We start from the raw sequence: 18,871 nt of genomic DNA on the forward strand, positions 1-18,871 counted from the left end.
TGTCCGTGGACCGCATGCTGCAGGGTGATCTTTCAACAGAGAGCAGGACAGTCTGAGTGAACTACAGTATGTGTTCATAACTCAGTTCCTGATCCTTGTTTTTTACTGTACAGTATGTCTATTTTGCTGACAGAGTTTCAAGACTCAGTGTCAAAGGGAGTGGTCCAGTTAGTTTAGTGACAGATTTCCTTCTGGATTTGCGAAATTATGAGTTTATGAGTGGAGACGTGAGAATCCCACAGCGTTCTGCTTGTTGAAAGACTTACAGTATATCTTGCCATGTCTTGTTCTCTCTGGAAATATACGTATAAAAGTGATGAGTGGTGTTGAATAAAATGTGTTTTTCATCTTCTAACCTGAACATCTGCCTATATGTGGTTTAAGTCTCTTTTAAAATTCACTCAGAAATGTTTACCTACAGCTTGGCCAGGTTAATATAATGTCAATGTGCGAGTCAGAGCCTACTTGTTTTTTATTTTTACAATTCACCAGATCCTCTCTGCCAATCCGGTGTCTCGATTCCTGCCAGCTTATCTGCTATGAGTACATTTACACGGTGCAGTCCCAAAATAGACTCATCACGGGTTTTTAGGGCAGCAGAGGGGACTTCTGGGACATTTGTAAATGGCTCAAAGCGGGACCACCCTCATTGATCAGAAAGGCCGTGATTTACAGCCACTGATGCGGCGCAGCCGTTTCAAGGTCCCTGCTAGATACTCGCTGGTACTGTTCGGAAATGTAGCCTCTGGGATCAGTGTCAAATGGCTAATTGCTGACTACACTGACTAATTGCTGTTAATGCAGATACATTTGTAATAATTATTGAAAAACTAAAATATAAATTAACAATGTTTAGTCTTTTTGAAATTGTGCTTTGGCCAAAGTTATCCAAGATATTTGGCATCCGGAAGATGTTTATCTCACACAATCTAAATGCAACATAAAGGGGAGCGGTCAACCCAGAAATAATACTTCAACTGCAAAAAGACTAAAATGCAAACCAAAAGTCTTCCAGCAGCACAACCTTGTCCAGATAAAAAGTTTACTATGTTGAAAGTATGCAGACATGCAAAAGCTCATATTATAAACACACTTTAAAAATCCCTCCTCACTGGTCATCATGAAACAAGTTATAAAATTCCAAAAAACACAATCCATTTATGATTATTATATGTATTGTTATCATTTTCATTTGGGGGTTAATACATTATTATTGGACTGAATATGAACTGCAATAAACTAGTCAGGTATATATTGCTGACAGCTGGAGATGATTAGTTAGTCTGTGTACTGAATCTGCTGGTTTACAGTCACCTGCAAGGATTTTCACCCATCATAAAACATTAAAAAACTGAATCATAAAAAAACCAAACAGACATAAATGTTGCCCATAAGACAGAATGAATGTGTGTGTGTATTTATTGTATTTTTGTAATTCTTACTGCTCACCTTCTTTAGCTGGTGGGATGGTTGGAGGGGGCTCTGTGGTGGGTGGCTCAGTGGGAGCCTGAGTGGGCGCAGGCACTAGATTCACACACAGGAAAATAAGACAAGGTCATCAATCATGATGGCAGTGACAAGTCATTGGGCTTATCTGCAGCCCACAAACACACACTAATGTGTGTGCACACAAACAAACACTTAATAAGTTGGCACATTGACTGACAACACTTGCTTGTTTCTATTAACCCAAAAGTTCCCCCAACTCTTTTTTATCCCCCAACAGTCGAGATCTGTGCTTGTTGAAAGGAAAAGAGATTCTGCACATAAAACTATAGGAGCAGAAGCCGTCCAGCTGCTGTGTTTTGTTCAGTCTCTGTCTCCCACCAGCAAATTGCGTCTGACTTGATCTTTCTCCCCTATCATCTATATGTTGGGGACAGCAAAGGCATTATTTTCATTAGTCCATTGCCAAGTCAATTACATGGTAGAAAGAAAAAATTCAGAAAGTAAATCATCTGGGAGACAGCACCCGCAGAGAGAGGGGGCACATATTTTATAAAGAAAGCTAAAACTGTCAAGAGATGTCCCTTTAACTCCCACAAAATAACACTGTGAAGACAAAAGAACTAATTAGCCACTAATGTGTTTGCTTCAACCGTGAACCTTACTATTTGAGTTTATCTGTTTTGTATGGTGTAGTGACAGATGCTTTGAAGAAATAAACACTTCAGAGTCTGGGACGAGCTCCCGTTAGACGGTCATCTCATTACTCATTAGTGTGGCTGAGTGTTTGCCTGATCTCTGTTTTCACACTACACTCATCTGTAAACTATAATTATTACAATATAATTATATAATTGTTAGAGTCACAAATTAATCAGACCAACATAACTGTAGTGTATTAACTTCAATTAAAAAGTACAGAGGTATAATTATGATGTGCCCTTTGCTTTATTAGTATTACTATTTTCTGTGTCACTCAACTACATTTAGCTTCCTAAGACCTGGCGTACACGTATGATTACATCACACGCTGTGTTGTCTGTGTCATAATATTTAATTTTCTTAACGGGGCCCCAAAGCAAAAAGAAAGGAAATTGTGCCAGATCTTGGGAGGTTAAGATGGAAACACCACACTTTTTCTCACCCATTTTAAATTCATTTAGCAGATATATACTAAAAGTATCTCAAAAATGTCCATCTTGCATACTGAATATACATACACTGGATACTACTAAGTATTTTCCAAAAGACAGTCTCGATTACATACAAGTTGGAGCTCTTTTGTTTTCTGAGGATGAGCTACACAAGTTCCACAGCTGCAACCAAACTGTTGAGCTGAATTTAATTTAATGACCAGCTCTGTGTGACAGAGACTATGGGAGACTATCTATCTGTAACCTTGTTTGTGAGGTGAGTCCTCTTTGTCCTTAGGGGTGTGCGGTTCAGCTCAGCTCATCAGCTGACCAATGAACTGCAACAGCAGAATCTATCTTCTCACAGACTCAGACAGGCTGACTGCACAAAGGCAAGCTATAGGTGGAGGAGATAGTTACAGAGGTGAACTAGATGTATGGCAGAGGGCGACTACAGGAGGGACAGATGGAGAAAAGAGACGTAATAGGAGACTGATGGATCAGGTAAATAAGGTATGGACTAAAAGAAAGAAGATGAAAGTAAGTGCGTGGTAGTATTTTGATAAATGGGAGCAGGATCAAAAGGGACGAGTGCAAGTCTGCGCCTGTAAAATGCTGGTGAAAATGGAAGTAGCAGATATAGTAGTCAAAACTCCAGGTTCATATTTTACCCTCAGAATAAAAGGGTGTGTATATACGTACAAGTCATGTCAGTTATGGAGACTGAAGGTCCTTCCAGTTCTGGGATTTGTGTATAAATACTGATTTGGTATTGGCTACTGGGAGTAAGGTCATAGAAACAGTGCCGTGAAGCTCTGCCTCCCTGGTTCACCTCTTGGCTCTGGCCATCTGTCAAAAAAACAGGATACATATCATTAGTCATGAACTCCTAATAAGTAAAAAAAAAAAAAAACTTTCTGCATTCTGCTTTGAATGAACTTTATGTATGTGTTGACCTTTACTACATTGAACAGGCACGCTCAGATCATCTGCAAAATCGAACTCGCTGCCACAATCTGACCTTCTATTTTTTAATGTTATTAATAATCTGTTTTAGGTAACGGAAGTGATTAGAGACTTTCAAGTCTCCTAAAGTTTCAAAACAAGATTGACTGATATAAGAAAGTAATTCAATGTCTGGCAGACAACCTTCAGCTTATACCCCTAAAATGCATCGCTTCATCAAAAAGTAAGGCAGCAGAACAGTTGAAATGGGAAAAGATCTTTACACACATGAGACAAGAACCACACCATTTATTTCTCTGCTCTTCTCTTTGAAAGTTTGAATTGCAAAAAGTTGGTGATTGCTTTGAAAGTCCAAGGATCGCAGAGTGAAAGAAAACAATTTATACTGGCAGCCAAAAAAGGGCTCACATACAGTACACACTTTAATGACTGCCATCTGTCAGTTTCATTAGTCTAATTCTGTTTCCTAATGTATCTCATGAATGTGCTCCTCCTCCACTAGGAAATAACCACAGGTTATAATGAGGTTTGATGAAGTTTTACCACTAAAACTCCACATTTTTCCATCCAAAAATATGTTTAATCCATTATGAAGCTTTCAAACCTGGAGTGACTCATGTCACAACAGTATTTTCAATATATTTGAAACATTGGACTTTCTTCAGTAGTATATCAAGAACACGTGTCATAAAATTCCTATAAAAGAAGAAGGTGTATCCTCTCGAATGGTTTAATTTCATGTGTCTAGTTTTTTTTTTTTCCAGAGGAATACAAAGAAAAGGCTTTAGTTGTCAGCTTTAAGTTTTTGAGAAACCTCTCAAGTTTGAAAAGGATGTTTTAAATGAGGACTCAGGTCTGAATGGGTTAAGCAGCTAGTGAGCTCTCAGTGGATTAAAGCAAAACTCCAAACTTCAAGTAGGGATGAACACTCAGCGTCTGCTCAGACAGGAAAAAGACACGTGTGTGTTTCTGGAGAGTTTCCACCTCCTGTTGTTATTTTTATGACAGTGATAACATTTTATATTTATTTTATCTCATTCTGCATGTTTCTTCTGAATAACAGCAGCTTTTTATTCATGTCAATGCTGCTCAGATATCCCACGGTTGCATTTAACCTTGCGAACATAAAACACTATAATATCGCATGCTACATTTACAAGTCAAACGGTTATTGCAAAGATTACATTAGTCACCAGTCAACTAAGAGGACGAGAGATACAATATTTACTTTGTAAAATACCTGCCTCTGTGACCAAATACAAAGCTCTGTGACAAAGAAATTATTGAACTTGAAGTACAAGTTCTGCTTCAAATTCAAGTGCACACACATAGTTCAAACTTATTCTTTTAATATCCAGAGATTTGATTTTACCTCTTAATAACAGTAGAGTTTTTAACAGCTACACTGACCCACAGCCCAAAACGCTGCACATACATTTATTGCTGCTTACGATAAAAACAATAACGACTACATTGTCCTGACTCAGATCCCTGCAGACTCGGGGCTTATGTCTCTCTCGATGATGTTGTAGGCAATTAATGTCTGTTTTTGTGATGATGTAAACCTTTCATTGGACCAAAAACGCTCGCAATGAGGAAAGAGTGTCTCCAGTTCTAGAGCCCGGTGTGACATCCAGCACACACTGTTGTCCAGTTATTTCTCTTTTTTAGCTCCCTCTCTGTTGCAAATGATTAGTTTTAGAATTGATATACGCGACAAGTGTTGGATTTGACGATTTATATGGCTAAAGCTTAAAATCATTCACCGGTCGTCTTTCCCATCGTCCCACATGGAAGCTGTCCTCCACAAGTATGTGACTGTTACACATTATGCGATGTGATCACGCTCAATAAATTGGGTCCATGAGGGCAATTACAATGTTAATTAAGTAATGAATTTTGATGAGGCTGGCAGCCCATCATACATATAAACTGGAAACACAGGGCACAAAACAAAGTGTAAAGAGGATCATAATGACTCTAATTACATAGATGCTTGGAGATAAACAAGCTTCTATGTCGTAGGGCTGGTTGTGCAAAGCAAAGAAGACCTCAAATACTCTCACACTACTCTTAAGTATGTCCTGGTGTTGATTGGTTGTAAAATGACACTAGTCTAATGGCAGGCTGTCACTATAGCTCTGGTCATGTTGTATCTATAATTCTCTACTGAACCTTTTTTCTGTTAAAATGATTGTTGAAGGATTTTTCTTTTCTGGTTTGGTCTTTGCTATGATGGGGACATCGTTTACATGTAGTTGCAGCTAACTGAGCTTTTCCCAAGCCTATGTTATACTGGGAGTGAGAACTGAATTCCAGTTGAGGAGGAGAAGCAACATACAATAGATGAGCTTGAAGTACCGATCAGGAAACAGCTAGGATATTGGAGATGCAGTATTGTGTGGCTGGATGAACATATCGTGGATTTCACTGAATCTTGACCCATATTTTCAGGCTCTATAGATGGAGCAGAGCACCTGAGCCCTTTGCATTTAATTGTTGGCTGTCAGTTACTGTCCATGTTGCCCACCGAGTTCACCAGTGTTACCTGGCGATGCTGCATGTGATAATAGCTAACTCAGCTGATCCCAGGCTACAAACACAGCAGCAGCTCCCACTCATACACATCCCTGACATTACAACCACCGCTCTCTAACCTATACTTCCAGCATTCCAACAGTTTCCTGGCTGATTTTCCTTTTATTTTTGATCCATGCATTTCTTCAATGATTTATACAGCAACAATATTGTTTCCCTTTAGGGATTAATAAAGTATGCTTCAATTCAATTGTCTATTCATGAACTGATGAAACTGTTCAAGTTATATATCGGTTTTTGAATTCAAGAGACTTGTTTCTACTGCAGGGTACAAAATTGAACAAATGTGGCTTTTCGATTGATTCCTTTTGGATTGCATAGATTTTTTTGAAACAATATATATATATATATATATATATATATATATATATATATACACACACACACACACACACACACACACACACACACACACCTGCATATTTTTGGCATGTACCTTTGTTCAATTTCTTTTTTTCGAATCCCAAGTTGCTGCTACATTATAAAGAATATGAAGGTCACACTTTGTGCGTTTCATTTCCGATGTGATCTCAAAGCAGTTTCCTCCCAAGATGTTTATTGTGTATGTCACTCCTCCCTTCCTCTGTGCAAACAGGTTAATTTATGGATATCCTTTTGCGAAGTAAACCGCTGCCAAGTGAGAATGTCAGAAATACATCACACTCTATTCCTCAGTGTGTCATATCAATATGAATCGAGAAGAATAAGAAAGTTATGTGTAACACTTTCCAAGTCCTGAGCTGACGGCTCTTTGTGTTAATAATACACAAAAGAGACGCTCTCACAAGGTCAGACTTCATATCGCTGAGCAACCATGCTGCGAGCTTGGAGTTTGAATCCAGCCACATCGCCAGTTTCGTAGCTCTAATAAAAGCTTTTCCGTTATCTATTAAATATTATTCCAGTAACTTGGCAGGAAGCATATGTAATAGAAACACAGCTGAGATATTCATTTATTCATTAATTACATACGCTCACTTAATTGCATTCCAGGGTCAGGGGGATGCCGGGGCCTATCCCAGCTGTCGACAGGCAAGAACAGGGTTATACCCTGGACAGGCCTCTGGTCCATCACAGGACAGAGACAAATGAGACAAACAGTCATGTCTGCTTACACTCATTCCTCCAGACAATTTACAGCAATCAAACTAATATGTAAGTTTTTGCCTGATGATGGAACATTATGTTTAATCCAGAACAGATATGGCACTGAAAGAGACATCCGCTGGGATCCTACCTCAATATACTAATTTTACCAGGGTATATTTTGTCACATTCATGCTAAAAGCAACGAGGACTAATTCTGATTAGATAAAGATCTACATCGACAGTTCAATAACTACAGCTACTAAAGTCTTTCATCATACTTTCATGTGAATGTGATAACCCTCTAAAATGGCATGAGCACCAGATCCATCATCCTGTATCCACAGCAATAGAAAACATCATATTCGTCATAATGAAGTCAAAGGTTTAAGAGAGGTAGAGTGGAACATAGCGCAGCGGTCAGTGGTGACATCTCATTCCTAATTACGGCCACTTTCTTTCATTATTGCTAATTGATTTACGCTGCGTGGCTGGTGCAATGCAGCGTTCTGCATGCCTGCCTAGCGTGCATTCCCATCACACAACATCTGAAAAGCCCATTCACATGTTGCAAGATACATAAATTGCATATATATCCGATGAAGGATCAAATACTGCAGCGTCACAATTCTGATCTGAAAATCATAGTTCATGATTAGATATACGTTTACACACCCTGAAAACAGTCTAATGAGTTAATGTGAAAAAAAACATAACCAATATACAGTAGGTAACTTCTGCCCAGTACTGTGAATATAGGAAACACATTTTTCATTAATTTATCTCTTCACTTTTTTCTGTGTGTTTTGGGTGCCTATATACAGTATCACAAAATATTCTGCTGAAATGTGCCTAACTGATCAGAATCTCATTGATGAAATATATTTGTGTCCCCATAAACAATCAGATTACTATTTTCTAAATTATACGGATAATTATTCTTGCAGGACTTTAGAAACTGAAATCTTTAACCTTTCACAAGACAAAGAAAAGGTGAAAAGTCAAAAACATTAAGATGGGGACATTTTTAGTAACTGGTTGAAATGATAGTAGAAGCAGTAGTTAGTAATTGTACTTACTAAGTGTAGACTGTATAGAGACTCTGTATGAGGTGGCACGTAGTAGAGGCTGCCACTGAACACACATGCTGTCAGGACGCACCTGGTAGGTTGACAAGCCAGAGACACCGAGGAACACTGGAGAAAGACAAAATGAGAACATTCCAGATTAATTTGTCATCTACTTTTCAATTCCTGATTCATGACTGCCATCTGTCAGGGAACTAATTGGGGTGTTTATGAAAAGAAACAGGAACATGGTGCAGCCGTCAGTAGCGCCATATGGTTTAGTTTGTCACCATTCGCTGACAGGCAATCGGTACGGTAGTGTGTGACAAACTCTTCCACATTTTGGTTCTTTAATCTGACCCTTACTCTTTGAGTTTAAAAGCGTATCATCAGCTCCGCCATCAAACAGCAGATGTTTTGACATCAAAACCGAGATTAAACTATAATCTGATCGGTTTCTGCTCCTTTCTTGTGAATTTGGGATGTTCCTGCAGGTCTGTTCTCTTTACCACGTCCATGTCAAATTTGTTTCATCCTCAATTTCCACAATACTGCTCGCCTCAAACAATCTTATAGCCTGCTTTTTCTGAGCCAATCAGCACATGCTTCTCATTCTTTAAATAGCAACTTATTCTGTCACTCTGCCTTTCAGATTATCTGTCAGGCAACCCTCTTCCTCCTCTCTTCCTCACCTGATTCTTGTAGGACATCTCAAGCATCTTGGAAATGTTCTCACTCCACGAAGTGTTTAGAGTCTTTGAGCTCCTACTCCTATGTGATTTCTTGCTTGTGTTTTTCTCTCAGATGTAAGTCGCTTTGGATAAAAGCTAAATGACAGTAGTAGTAGTAGTAGTAGTAGTAGTACCCCGAACTCTAGTTCTACTCGAGTAAACTGGTGATAAGAAACGGCACACTACATACATACTCTCAAATCTTTTTTTTTTTTGCTTTTTCCTCCCAAAACACGAACTGCAATAAAGCAAGGGTTTGCAGTAGGCGTTCTGGTGGGGAGCTGGGTTACAGGGTTGGAGCTGTGAATATTATCACCTCATAACATTCAGTGTGGTGAATTTCAGAACTTACCATGAACCAAGAAAATTAGTTTGGCTCGATGCGTGAAGAAATAATAAGGCATGATGCAGCGAAATGCAAAGCAACACAAGCTATTTAAATAAGTGCAGCTTGTTTGGTAGTAGATTTTAGTGTATTATAAGCAAACAAATGTCCCAGGAGTCTCTGTTTTACTTTCGTCCTTGTTAACAAAACTTGCTGATGATATAAAATTAACGTTGCTCTTGAAGCACTGAACAGACATATTATACTGGGGCCATGTGGCAGGTGCTTTATATTAAAAACTTTGGAATAATGAATTTGTAATTCAGCCATTCCTTTAAAAAAATGCAAACAAATATGAACTTAAGCACAATCACATGGAAGAAAATTCACTGCTACACGCAGGTGGGTGTGTTTACATACTTACCAACAATAGCGATCTGGTAATTTTGATCACTAATGTTACCAAAGAGCAAAATGAATCTCTGAATTAGGCTAACTTTCCTACAACTATAGGAAAAAAAAATGTGTTGATGATTGCAAATGTTTTTAATTGTGTTATCTTTTTCTAAGAGGGAGTTATATTACTTTCCTTAAAATATATTTTAAAGTCTGAACAAAGTTTTATAAAATGAACAGAAACAGGATTGTCTGAGAATCATTCAGCTGTCACAAAATCTCACTAATGTGAAACTCCTCGAACACCAACTTCTAAGACGTCGTTCTGAACTACGCCTAACTTTATCTCGGGGAAATTATAATGAAATATCTAGTTATCTATAATTTGGATTTTGTGCTACATGTTAATGTATTGGTGCAAACATGCCAGCTGGTTTCCATTGTTCCAAGGCTACATAATACCCAGGGGAAATATGCTACTATGTTCATTTTATTATAATGACACATAAGTTGATTCAGATCCTCCCGTCCTAAGTAAATAAGGACAAAACATTTCACTTAAACTTGAGTAACAAAAGCACATTTTGTCAGCATCCCACCTGGATGAATATAAAAATAATTCACAACTTCGTCTGAACTGATTTCATTCATCATCATTATTTATTTAATGTGTAATAGGAATTAGACTATGTATTTTATAAAATAAATGAAAACGTCATATCTTTAGCTCAATATTTTGTTGAACAACCTTCAGCAGTGGCCACTACCAACAAATTCTCTGTAGTGCACAGTAAGACCATTATATCTTCCTAAAGATATGTTGTCCCAGTCTTCAGCAAACTGCTCTCGCTGTCCCAGATTTGATAGGGGTTTTAAGGGTAGCTTCTTCACAAAGCATTTTTTCACATCATTTCTCCAGATATTCTACAGGATTAGGATCAGGCCTCATAGAGGGCCGTTTAAGAATAGTCCAAAATAGTCCTTTTCTTTTTCAGTGTGGCATAAAATATTACGTGAACAAATGAATACACACAAGGAAACAGAGCTCTCTGTATAATACTGTATATAGGTCGGCATTAAAAATACTGGCATGATTTTATTCCACTTTTCTGATTATATAAATGGACTTAATGCCGTGTTGGTGTATTAAGGTCAAATAAGGACAGCTTGTATTTTCCAATCATTAAGCAGTTCATTGTGAGAGACTCATGGAAACAGGCGGAGAGTCAAAACTCATCCCACAGCGGTGTGGTTGAAAAACAGATAAGAGATGGTACATCACAACAACAGCAAGCATTTATATTACTGGTATTTCTAAAGCATTTACCTTCATTTGATGATGCTTTGTAAATAAAACAATCACCTGAAATTCAGTTTTCACAGTGTTTTCCTTCAAAGATAGTGGACGTGGTTCTTAACTAAAGAGGTTGCAGTCTACACTCATGTTCCTGAGAAACTCTTGAGCTAATAAAATCAGTGTAAATGAGTTTCGACCTCACTATTTGGAATATTTTCCCTTATCAGAGAATACGCTCCAAAGGAAATCAACAGATTTACTGTAAAAGGAACAAGACTAAAGCTTTCTGAAAAACACACACTCACCTACTAAATATAAAGTCACTGAGGTAAAAAGACGAATAAGTGTAGCATTAGTGCTTAAACTGCACCATGCCAGATTTACAAGAAATAATCAGCAACCAACGTATGATAATAATCTAAAATACACAATCTTTTGTATAGTTCTCTTTTTAAAATACATTTGTTTAGAACAAATAGGAATTAAAGCCTGCTTTAGTGATACCAAATTCATGATAAAGGGATTGTTGTCGCCAGCTGGCTGGAAAATCCTAATATCCAGCTGTTTCTTTGATTGTGTCCAAGTAAATCTGTTTGGTATTTGCAGGCATCGAAGACTCGTACAGCATCTTCTTACCTTATTCAGTCATTCTGTCTTATCCAAATGGTACAGTGTTTACTGTGTCATATTAAGACTGAAACCTTCATGTTTTAAATAATATATAGTGTAAAAACTTGCAGAATATTTACATGTGCTCTCAGATCTTATCTATCTTCATAACCTCCTGCCTTATCAACCAACATCGAGTTCATTCACAGTCAGACGACATAAAACCTTCAGTCAAGAAAACAGCTGTCAACGCTGTCAAAGATAACATGCACTCATCTACGAAGACATCAATGCTGTTTTCGTAGGTTTATAATAAAGATACTCACATGTCTTCCCATTAACTAGAACAGGTTCACTTTGTCCTGCAGGGTAGGAAGCCATCACCTGGACGTTGTACTCTGTACCACTAAGCAGATTTAGGAGGAGCATAGAGTTTCCATCTTCACCGACCGTGGTCTCCAAGACTGGACCTTGAACTAAGGAACACACACATGTAAATACACCGAGGCAGTGAAATGATGGACAGAAGGTGAGAACAGTTATTTTAAACACTAGAGGGAGAGAAAGATGATCTCTGACAAACAACTAATTCCTTTAAAATTTGAAAGGGGAGAAGACCAGAGAAGAAATAGGACAAAACCCTTCGCACAAAATTGAAAAAAAAAAATAGTAGGAATGTCTTCTCGTTGCTCTCTTTCATCTTGTATTTTTGATTAAGTGTAAGTAAAATTAAGTCTCTTTTTGACTTTAAATCTTGTCGGGTTGTAAAACTCCTGAACAAATCTGGGTAAACTTTTCCTGTTTAGCTAAATGTTGCCCTGCAATACAAACAACAGGAACTTTAAAGCTCAGAATTGAGCATTTAATACTTTATACATGTTAGTTTACTAAAAGAAGGCAGTGGTACTAGTTGGATAGTTGGATTTGTCATGTATTGCTAATAAGGTAAAAAAAAAAAATTGCATTTAAATATGCAATAATAGATAAGGCCTTACTGATCCATGACAGAGCTTCTTTCTGCACTAAACCACAATACCAATACACACAAACATATACATTCTCAAATAAATCCAATGAAACATTAATACAGACAACTTTCACCACTGTTTTTCCAAATAACTGCTAGAGATTCACGAATAAATATAAAACTTGCACATTAAAAGCGATAAATTATGAATGAAACAAAAATAAACCGTATAAACCGAAATAAAAAGAGAAAAAGCAATTATCTTTACAACACTCCACCCAATGGGACAGTGTTAAATGGGGAAGAAGGATGTGTATCTCTCTGAGTGTGTGCACCTCTTTAATGTCTTTGCTATAGTTCACTTAAACAGTTTATGCTCACATTAAATATATTGTATCCGTATTTCTGTAAAAGAAGATCACAGAAAGTTTTCATCCCCCTTGTTCTGTCGCATAAAAAATTCCATTCCATGCACATTTAAATTACAAGGTTTAATGCAACAAAATAGGAAATTTGCCCACATAGGCACTTTTTTTCCTTCCACAGCACCGGCCTGGTGAAGTTTATTTCCCTCTAATCAAATTCCTAACATTAAATTAAAAGAACCAGTTTGCTTGGAGCTGGACCCTCTGACACACAGTAATCGGGTTCAGATGACTAAAAACAGAGATGGGAAACTATAAAGACCGGAGCTTAGACTTGATGAAATCATTAGAAACAGGAGCAGAACAGTGAAAATTGACTTTTTGGGATTCAGGGAAGGATCGAGACCGGAAAAGGAAGGAAGAAGGATAATGTCTTATTTTAGTACTCCAATGCTGACATTTTCATTGAAGCCTCAAGCTTCCTGGTAAATAAAATAATCTAAAATGACAATCTTAAACACATAACGCCAGATAGTTTTTTTACCATCTTAAAATATCTGTATATTGAGGCCATTTATGTTGAATTAATATTACTTTGGTAACTTTTATTTATTTATTTATTTTTTCAATATTTTTATCCCGGTTTTTCAGTCAGTCCTGGGCATTGCCATCCTCTACCAACCCCAGGAGGGCCCTACACTGAGCTCAGGTCTCCTCCTTATGCTGAGGAGTGAGCAGGCCGCTTCTTTTCACCAGACAGGGTGGGGTTTCTCCGGCCGGACGTAGCGCGTGGAAGGATCACGTTATTCCGGCCGGATCCTCCCCACCCCATCTGGCGCCCCGGTTGGCCAGAGGGGGCATGTACTTTGGTAACATTTAGACCCTCTCATTTATTTAAAACAGCACAATGTAACTTTCAGCTTTTGTTGAGTTTGGCGGCTCCTTTGGACAAAAGTGGTAGTGCTTTACCAGAAAGAACACTACATTTCCCATGAGCACCAGCGCGTACTGCCGGAAAGATCCTGTCCCTGTCGCGTGCATTTGTTTTCCCAGAGGAAATTCTCGAGCATGCGCAGACTGCAATATCCGATCCCCCGTATACATGGCGTTAACATTCCGACTTCGAACGGGTTATCTAGGTCCCGATTTCTAAATGTCCGACATAGGTCCGAAATAGGTCCGAAGTATATCGGGTTCAGGTGTTTACATGCAGTTTAAAAGTCTGAACGATGTCTTATACAATCAGAAACCCGATTGAACTGCTGCATGTACAGTAAACGTACTATAGGTGTTGACAAAAGTGCATACCTGAAGGTGATGAACTTCTTTACATCCTTCAACTATCTCTTGTCCAAGACGACGGCTACAAGGGCTTGTAGCGAGTGAACGGCGGGACAATGTTTATTCTTGTCCGGGCATTTAGCTTGTTACTCTCCCGCTTTCTATTTTTCGCCTCCTCCGATAAAACTTTTATTTTCTTCGTTTTTTTCGCTGCTTCGGCCATGATAGCAACTCTGCGTTTAGCTCACAACCAGTTCTGCTGAGCTCTGCACTCCACGACCCGCCCAGCTTTCGCCTCGACTACGAAGGAGAAGGAGGGGGAAGTGACGTATGCTTTAAAGCAGTCAAAGTCGTAAAAATTTGTAGTTTTTTAGTGTGGCAGGGTTCCTACCATGCACCTCCAAGTTACATAGTGCCAGTGAAGGCGATACAGACCCCTCAGACCATGACAGAGGTGTCATTAAACCTTTTGGAAGTTGATGTACCATCACAATGACTCTGGAAATATTATATTAAGGTGGAGAAGTTAGTGCTGCTTTAAGTAGTTAAGAACATACCGGGGGGCGTGATGGATTTTTTCTTTTGTTTGTCAAATGTCCGATGTGATGACGGGAAGTTTTTGTAAAATGATTTTTTGACCACTTCTTTGAACTTGAAAAATCTGATTAAGTTAACTTTCGTTTACATTTAAGGTGTAGGATAGTTTTGGTTTTGTTTATAATTTTGATAAAAATAAAGTACATATAATTTTCAAACAATCAAGTTGTGGAAGTGTGTTCATCAAACAAACCACCTGTTACCACTGACGGCCTTTATTGGAATCATTTTGGATTATTTGGGTTTTGGAGCATAGAATGCCTTGACATCTCTAACAGATGTGTCATTTTTGGAGCCCCCACTATCAGGCAGATTTGTGTGTAAGACAGACTTAAGAGCCACAGTGAAGAACATTAACTGTCCATCAATGCCTCTGCTTGAGTGTGTGTGTCTGTGTGCGTGTCTGTGTGTGTGTGTGTGTGTGTGTGTGTGTCTGTGTACTTTCGAAGGATAGACACTGGGATTAACCATAGTGCAGAGTTCCACAATCTGAGTGGGTCCTGAGAACCAGTGACCAGCAAGGACCAATGAGTGCTCCAATGATTGATTTATAGTCCAGACTTTTGCAGAGCTTGATGACAGGTTGATGAGGGGACCCTTTCATTAAATCCCAAGGACCAGGTTGGAGAAACACTGCCTAAGTGTTTACATCTGTGAGTATGTGAGTGTCCACGTACCGTAGATGGGCTGGTAAACAATCTTGTAACTTATTGTAGGAGACTCAGGGGGATCCCAGGTGACACGGAAGCGGTTGTACCACTCCTCAGACACGCGGACATTTTCAGGAGGCAAAAGCGGCACTGCAAGTGTCATACAAAAACCAGAAACAAGATAAGTCTCTCAAATATGGAGGTAAGTATGATGTAATGATGCACAAAATACAGATGTATATGATGGATTTAGGAAATTGATTCAGTCCTCTTCTGTACAAGCTGTGAATTCAGACAAAATATGAATTGGGACAAACAATTGGAATGTTTTTGAACTAATGCTGAGATAATAGTTTTACTGGTAAAAAACTTTCTCTAGCAAGAACAAAATAGTCATGCAGTTGTGCAATTCATCATTTCCAATAAGTTCCTGAGGAATAGAAAAATGTTTAACCACAAAATGTTCTTATACATTAAATAATAAATACATGTAATAATAATATTAATAATAATTAATGATACATGTAATAATAATATTTAATATCATATTATTAACTAATGGAAAAATACAAAATAAAAATCAGGCCAAAAATTACTGTTATCGTAATCTGCATTAAGAATGCAGTTCAGTTTGTTTATTCCATGTAATGTTTAAAGTGGCCTACAGGAACTTTTGTCATCTTTATCTCGGCAGGTCCCCCTGTAGACTGGAAGATCACATCAATTTTACAAAACTGTTCTTTTTTTTTTTAAATCTTTTGCCATTTCTTTTTTAACAAGATTTTTTTTTCATCCGTTTCTTATTTGGTCACTCATAGTCTTTATTATGTAATTACTTTCTTTACTTTTGTTTTTTAGTGTGCGTGTGTGTGACGTCCACTGTTGCTCCGAGAGCTATTTCCATGTGTGGATGTAAATGCAGGAAGCCACACTCCGCTTGTTCACGTAGGTAAGCTAAGACACATGGCTTTTCTAAGGCTACACTTTTGCTGGCTGATGAACAAACTATTTTCTTTTCCCCACTGTGATATATCGTTTTCCTTATCTGCACACTAAACCTGAACCCATGAGTAAAACTCTAAAACTGGAAAGCAGAGTGGAGTGGAGCTCAGAAGGAAAAAAAGGCAAAAAGAAAGAACATCCATTCAACTTTTGTAGCAGCCAAGAACAGTTTCCCTGAAACAGGGCACTAGCACACTGGCTTTCAGGACTAAACGCACAGTAAATTCCTACTTTCTTCAGTTCCGAAGAAACACACACTTATCAAGTATAACTGGTTTCTGATTTATCTCCACTTTCCCCATTAAGTGGAGATTTTGACTGTATTTATAGTAAGAGATCATCCTCTCATCTGAACAGATGACGTGTTTAATTTTGCATTTAAATTCTACATCCAATCAGGAGAATACGGCTCATAAAGGTTAATCAAGAGAAGTGTTGAGATGATGAATTAGAGCTGAGCAAAGCGATTTAATCATTTCAGTGGTAAAAGAGCCACTTTGATAATGAACAGCCTTCAGGAAAACAATTAGGAACACATCAGTATTTATTATCCACATATTCCACGCTCTCAATCATGAACATACATTAACATGAAGTTTAGGCAAAGCAGACTAACACACCTGCTCACTGAAATAAACAAAATGATTATATTTATGTTTATATTACATCTTTTAATGCACTAAAAACCAAGTAACAGAGTTGATGCCGTTTCTGTTTCAGATGAGTAAGGAGTAAATGCAGATGTTTGAGAGCGTGTGTGTGTGTGTGTGTGTGTGTGTGTGTGTGTGTGTGTGTGTGTGTGTGTGTGTGTGTGTGTGTGTGTGTGTGTGTGTGTGTGTGTTCAGGCTTACATGTGGAGCCCACAGCAGAGGCACTGATGCCGTCTCCTCCATCTCCGTACAGTGGTGTGACCGTCACTTTATACTCGGTGTCTGCTAGTAGAGGCTGGAGCACTGCTCTTCTCTGATCACCACCAACCGACACCTAAACACACAAACACCGTCAGGGAACATTTGACGGATTGAGATTAAGGAACACATGTGAAAGCGCACAAACTAAGAAGGTTTCAGCACTGCTTATAAGAAATCTCTTGATTTTCTTTGCTCATAACTTGCAGGAACGTTTGGAGAAAAGTCAGTTGATGCAAAGAGAAAGAGCTGAAAAGCTGCGAGAAACCAAATGTTGAATTTTCTGCCTTCCTTTGAAGTTTTGACAACACTGTGTTCATGGATTCATAAAGTATTCTGTATAAATGCGTATAAATGTGTATGAATACAAAACCTTTTTTATGCTACAGTGTTCATGTGTAACACTATGCAGTAGTATCAACTACAAATGTTTTCCAAAGGGTCCTGGATAGCTCAGTGGGTTGAACGGGTGCCATTTGTAGAGGTTATAGTCCTTGTGCGGGAGGCGCAGGTTTGAGTCCCTGCCTGTCACTCTATACAGCAATGCCCCCCTCCTCTGCCCATTTCCTGTCTACCTACTTTCTCAAAAAAACATATCTAGCCATAAAAACTTGAAAAAAGCATCAAACAGGAAATATTCAAAAACTGCTTTCAGACACAAATCCTATTTATTTGCTCTTTGGCAACACTATGGGAGAGAGAAAATGTGAAACAGATCTTTAGATACCATTAAAATATGCTAGCAACCTTAAAAGTCCTCTGTACTAAATACTTAAGAGTTTTCAGTCTAATCCTGGGCAATATGTGACCACGATTAACTGAACATTTTACCTCAACTTCAATTATTTTTCTGCCCTCATAAATCACTGAAAAGCTTTTTTCTGCTGTAAATATACTGTTACAACTGGAGTATTTTTCAAATGAAAGAGCGCATATCTCTGTAATTTTAACTTTAGTGATGGGAAACAGACTGAATATTTCAAACAACTGAAATCAAAGCACACTTAACTTGAAATAAAAACATCCTTTGAAATGTTAACACTTTAGTTTTAATGGAAAAAGAGACAGGCAGCTAAAATTGAGTAAAATAAAGAATTTCTTACTATAATGCGCAACAAAATAGTGACTGCGTTGTGTAGATTCCTACATAGTGAGTAGGGGGTGATGTTGGATACAGCTTCTCTCTCTCTGTGAGTCTTTCATTGTCTATATTTCACAAACTAATTGTGCTGAAGGTGAAAAAACAGATTGGAAGTTTTAACCTTTGGTCGTTAAAACGGTTTTTATCATTTGTAATGTGCTCGTGTAGTTTCGCAGAGCATTTCAACGGTTTTATCCGTGGTAACTCCAGCGCGTACAGTGTTTTTAATCTGCTGAGAAACGTCATGAGCAGCCAGGAGGGCCTTGATTTCTTTGTCATTTGAGTTTCATCGCATCTCTTTCTTCA

The 18,871-nt window shown here is 38.2% G+C and overlaps 1 protein-coding gene across 1 annotated transcript in view; it reads right to left on the bottom strand.

Annotated features, from left to right (window-relative positions):
- col14a1a (collagen, type XIV, alpha 1a) overlaps positions 1–18,871 on the bottom strand; it is a 143,169-nt gene that overhangs the window by 64,395 nt on the left and 59,903 nt on the right. Inside the window, exons 20-25 of the mRNA XM_061716468.1 lie at positions 17,368–17,500; positions 15,542–15,664; positions 11,981–12,130; positions 8,309–8,425; positions 3,282–3,428; positions 1,450–1,524 (exon numbers count right to left, since the gene is read on the bottom strand). Of these exons, the coding sequence (XP_061572452.1) occupies positions 1,450–1,524; positions 3,282–3,428; positions 8,309–8,425; positions 11,981–12,130; positions 15,542–15,664; positions 17,368–17,500 (745 nt within the window). The remainder of the gene's footprint in view (positions 1–1,449; positions 1,525–3,281; positions 3,429–8,308; positions 8,426–11,980; positions 12,131–15,541; positions 15,665–17,367; positions 17,501–18,871) is intronic.

The sequence above is a fragment of the Cololabis saira genome, chromosome 3, assembly GCF_033807715.1.
Source record: "Cololabis saira isolate AMF1-May2022 chromosome 3, fColSai1.1, whole genome shotgun sequence".
NCBI lineage: Eukaryota > Metazoa > Chordata > Actinopteri > Beloniformes > Belonidae > Cololabis > Cololabis saira.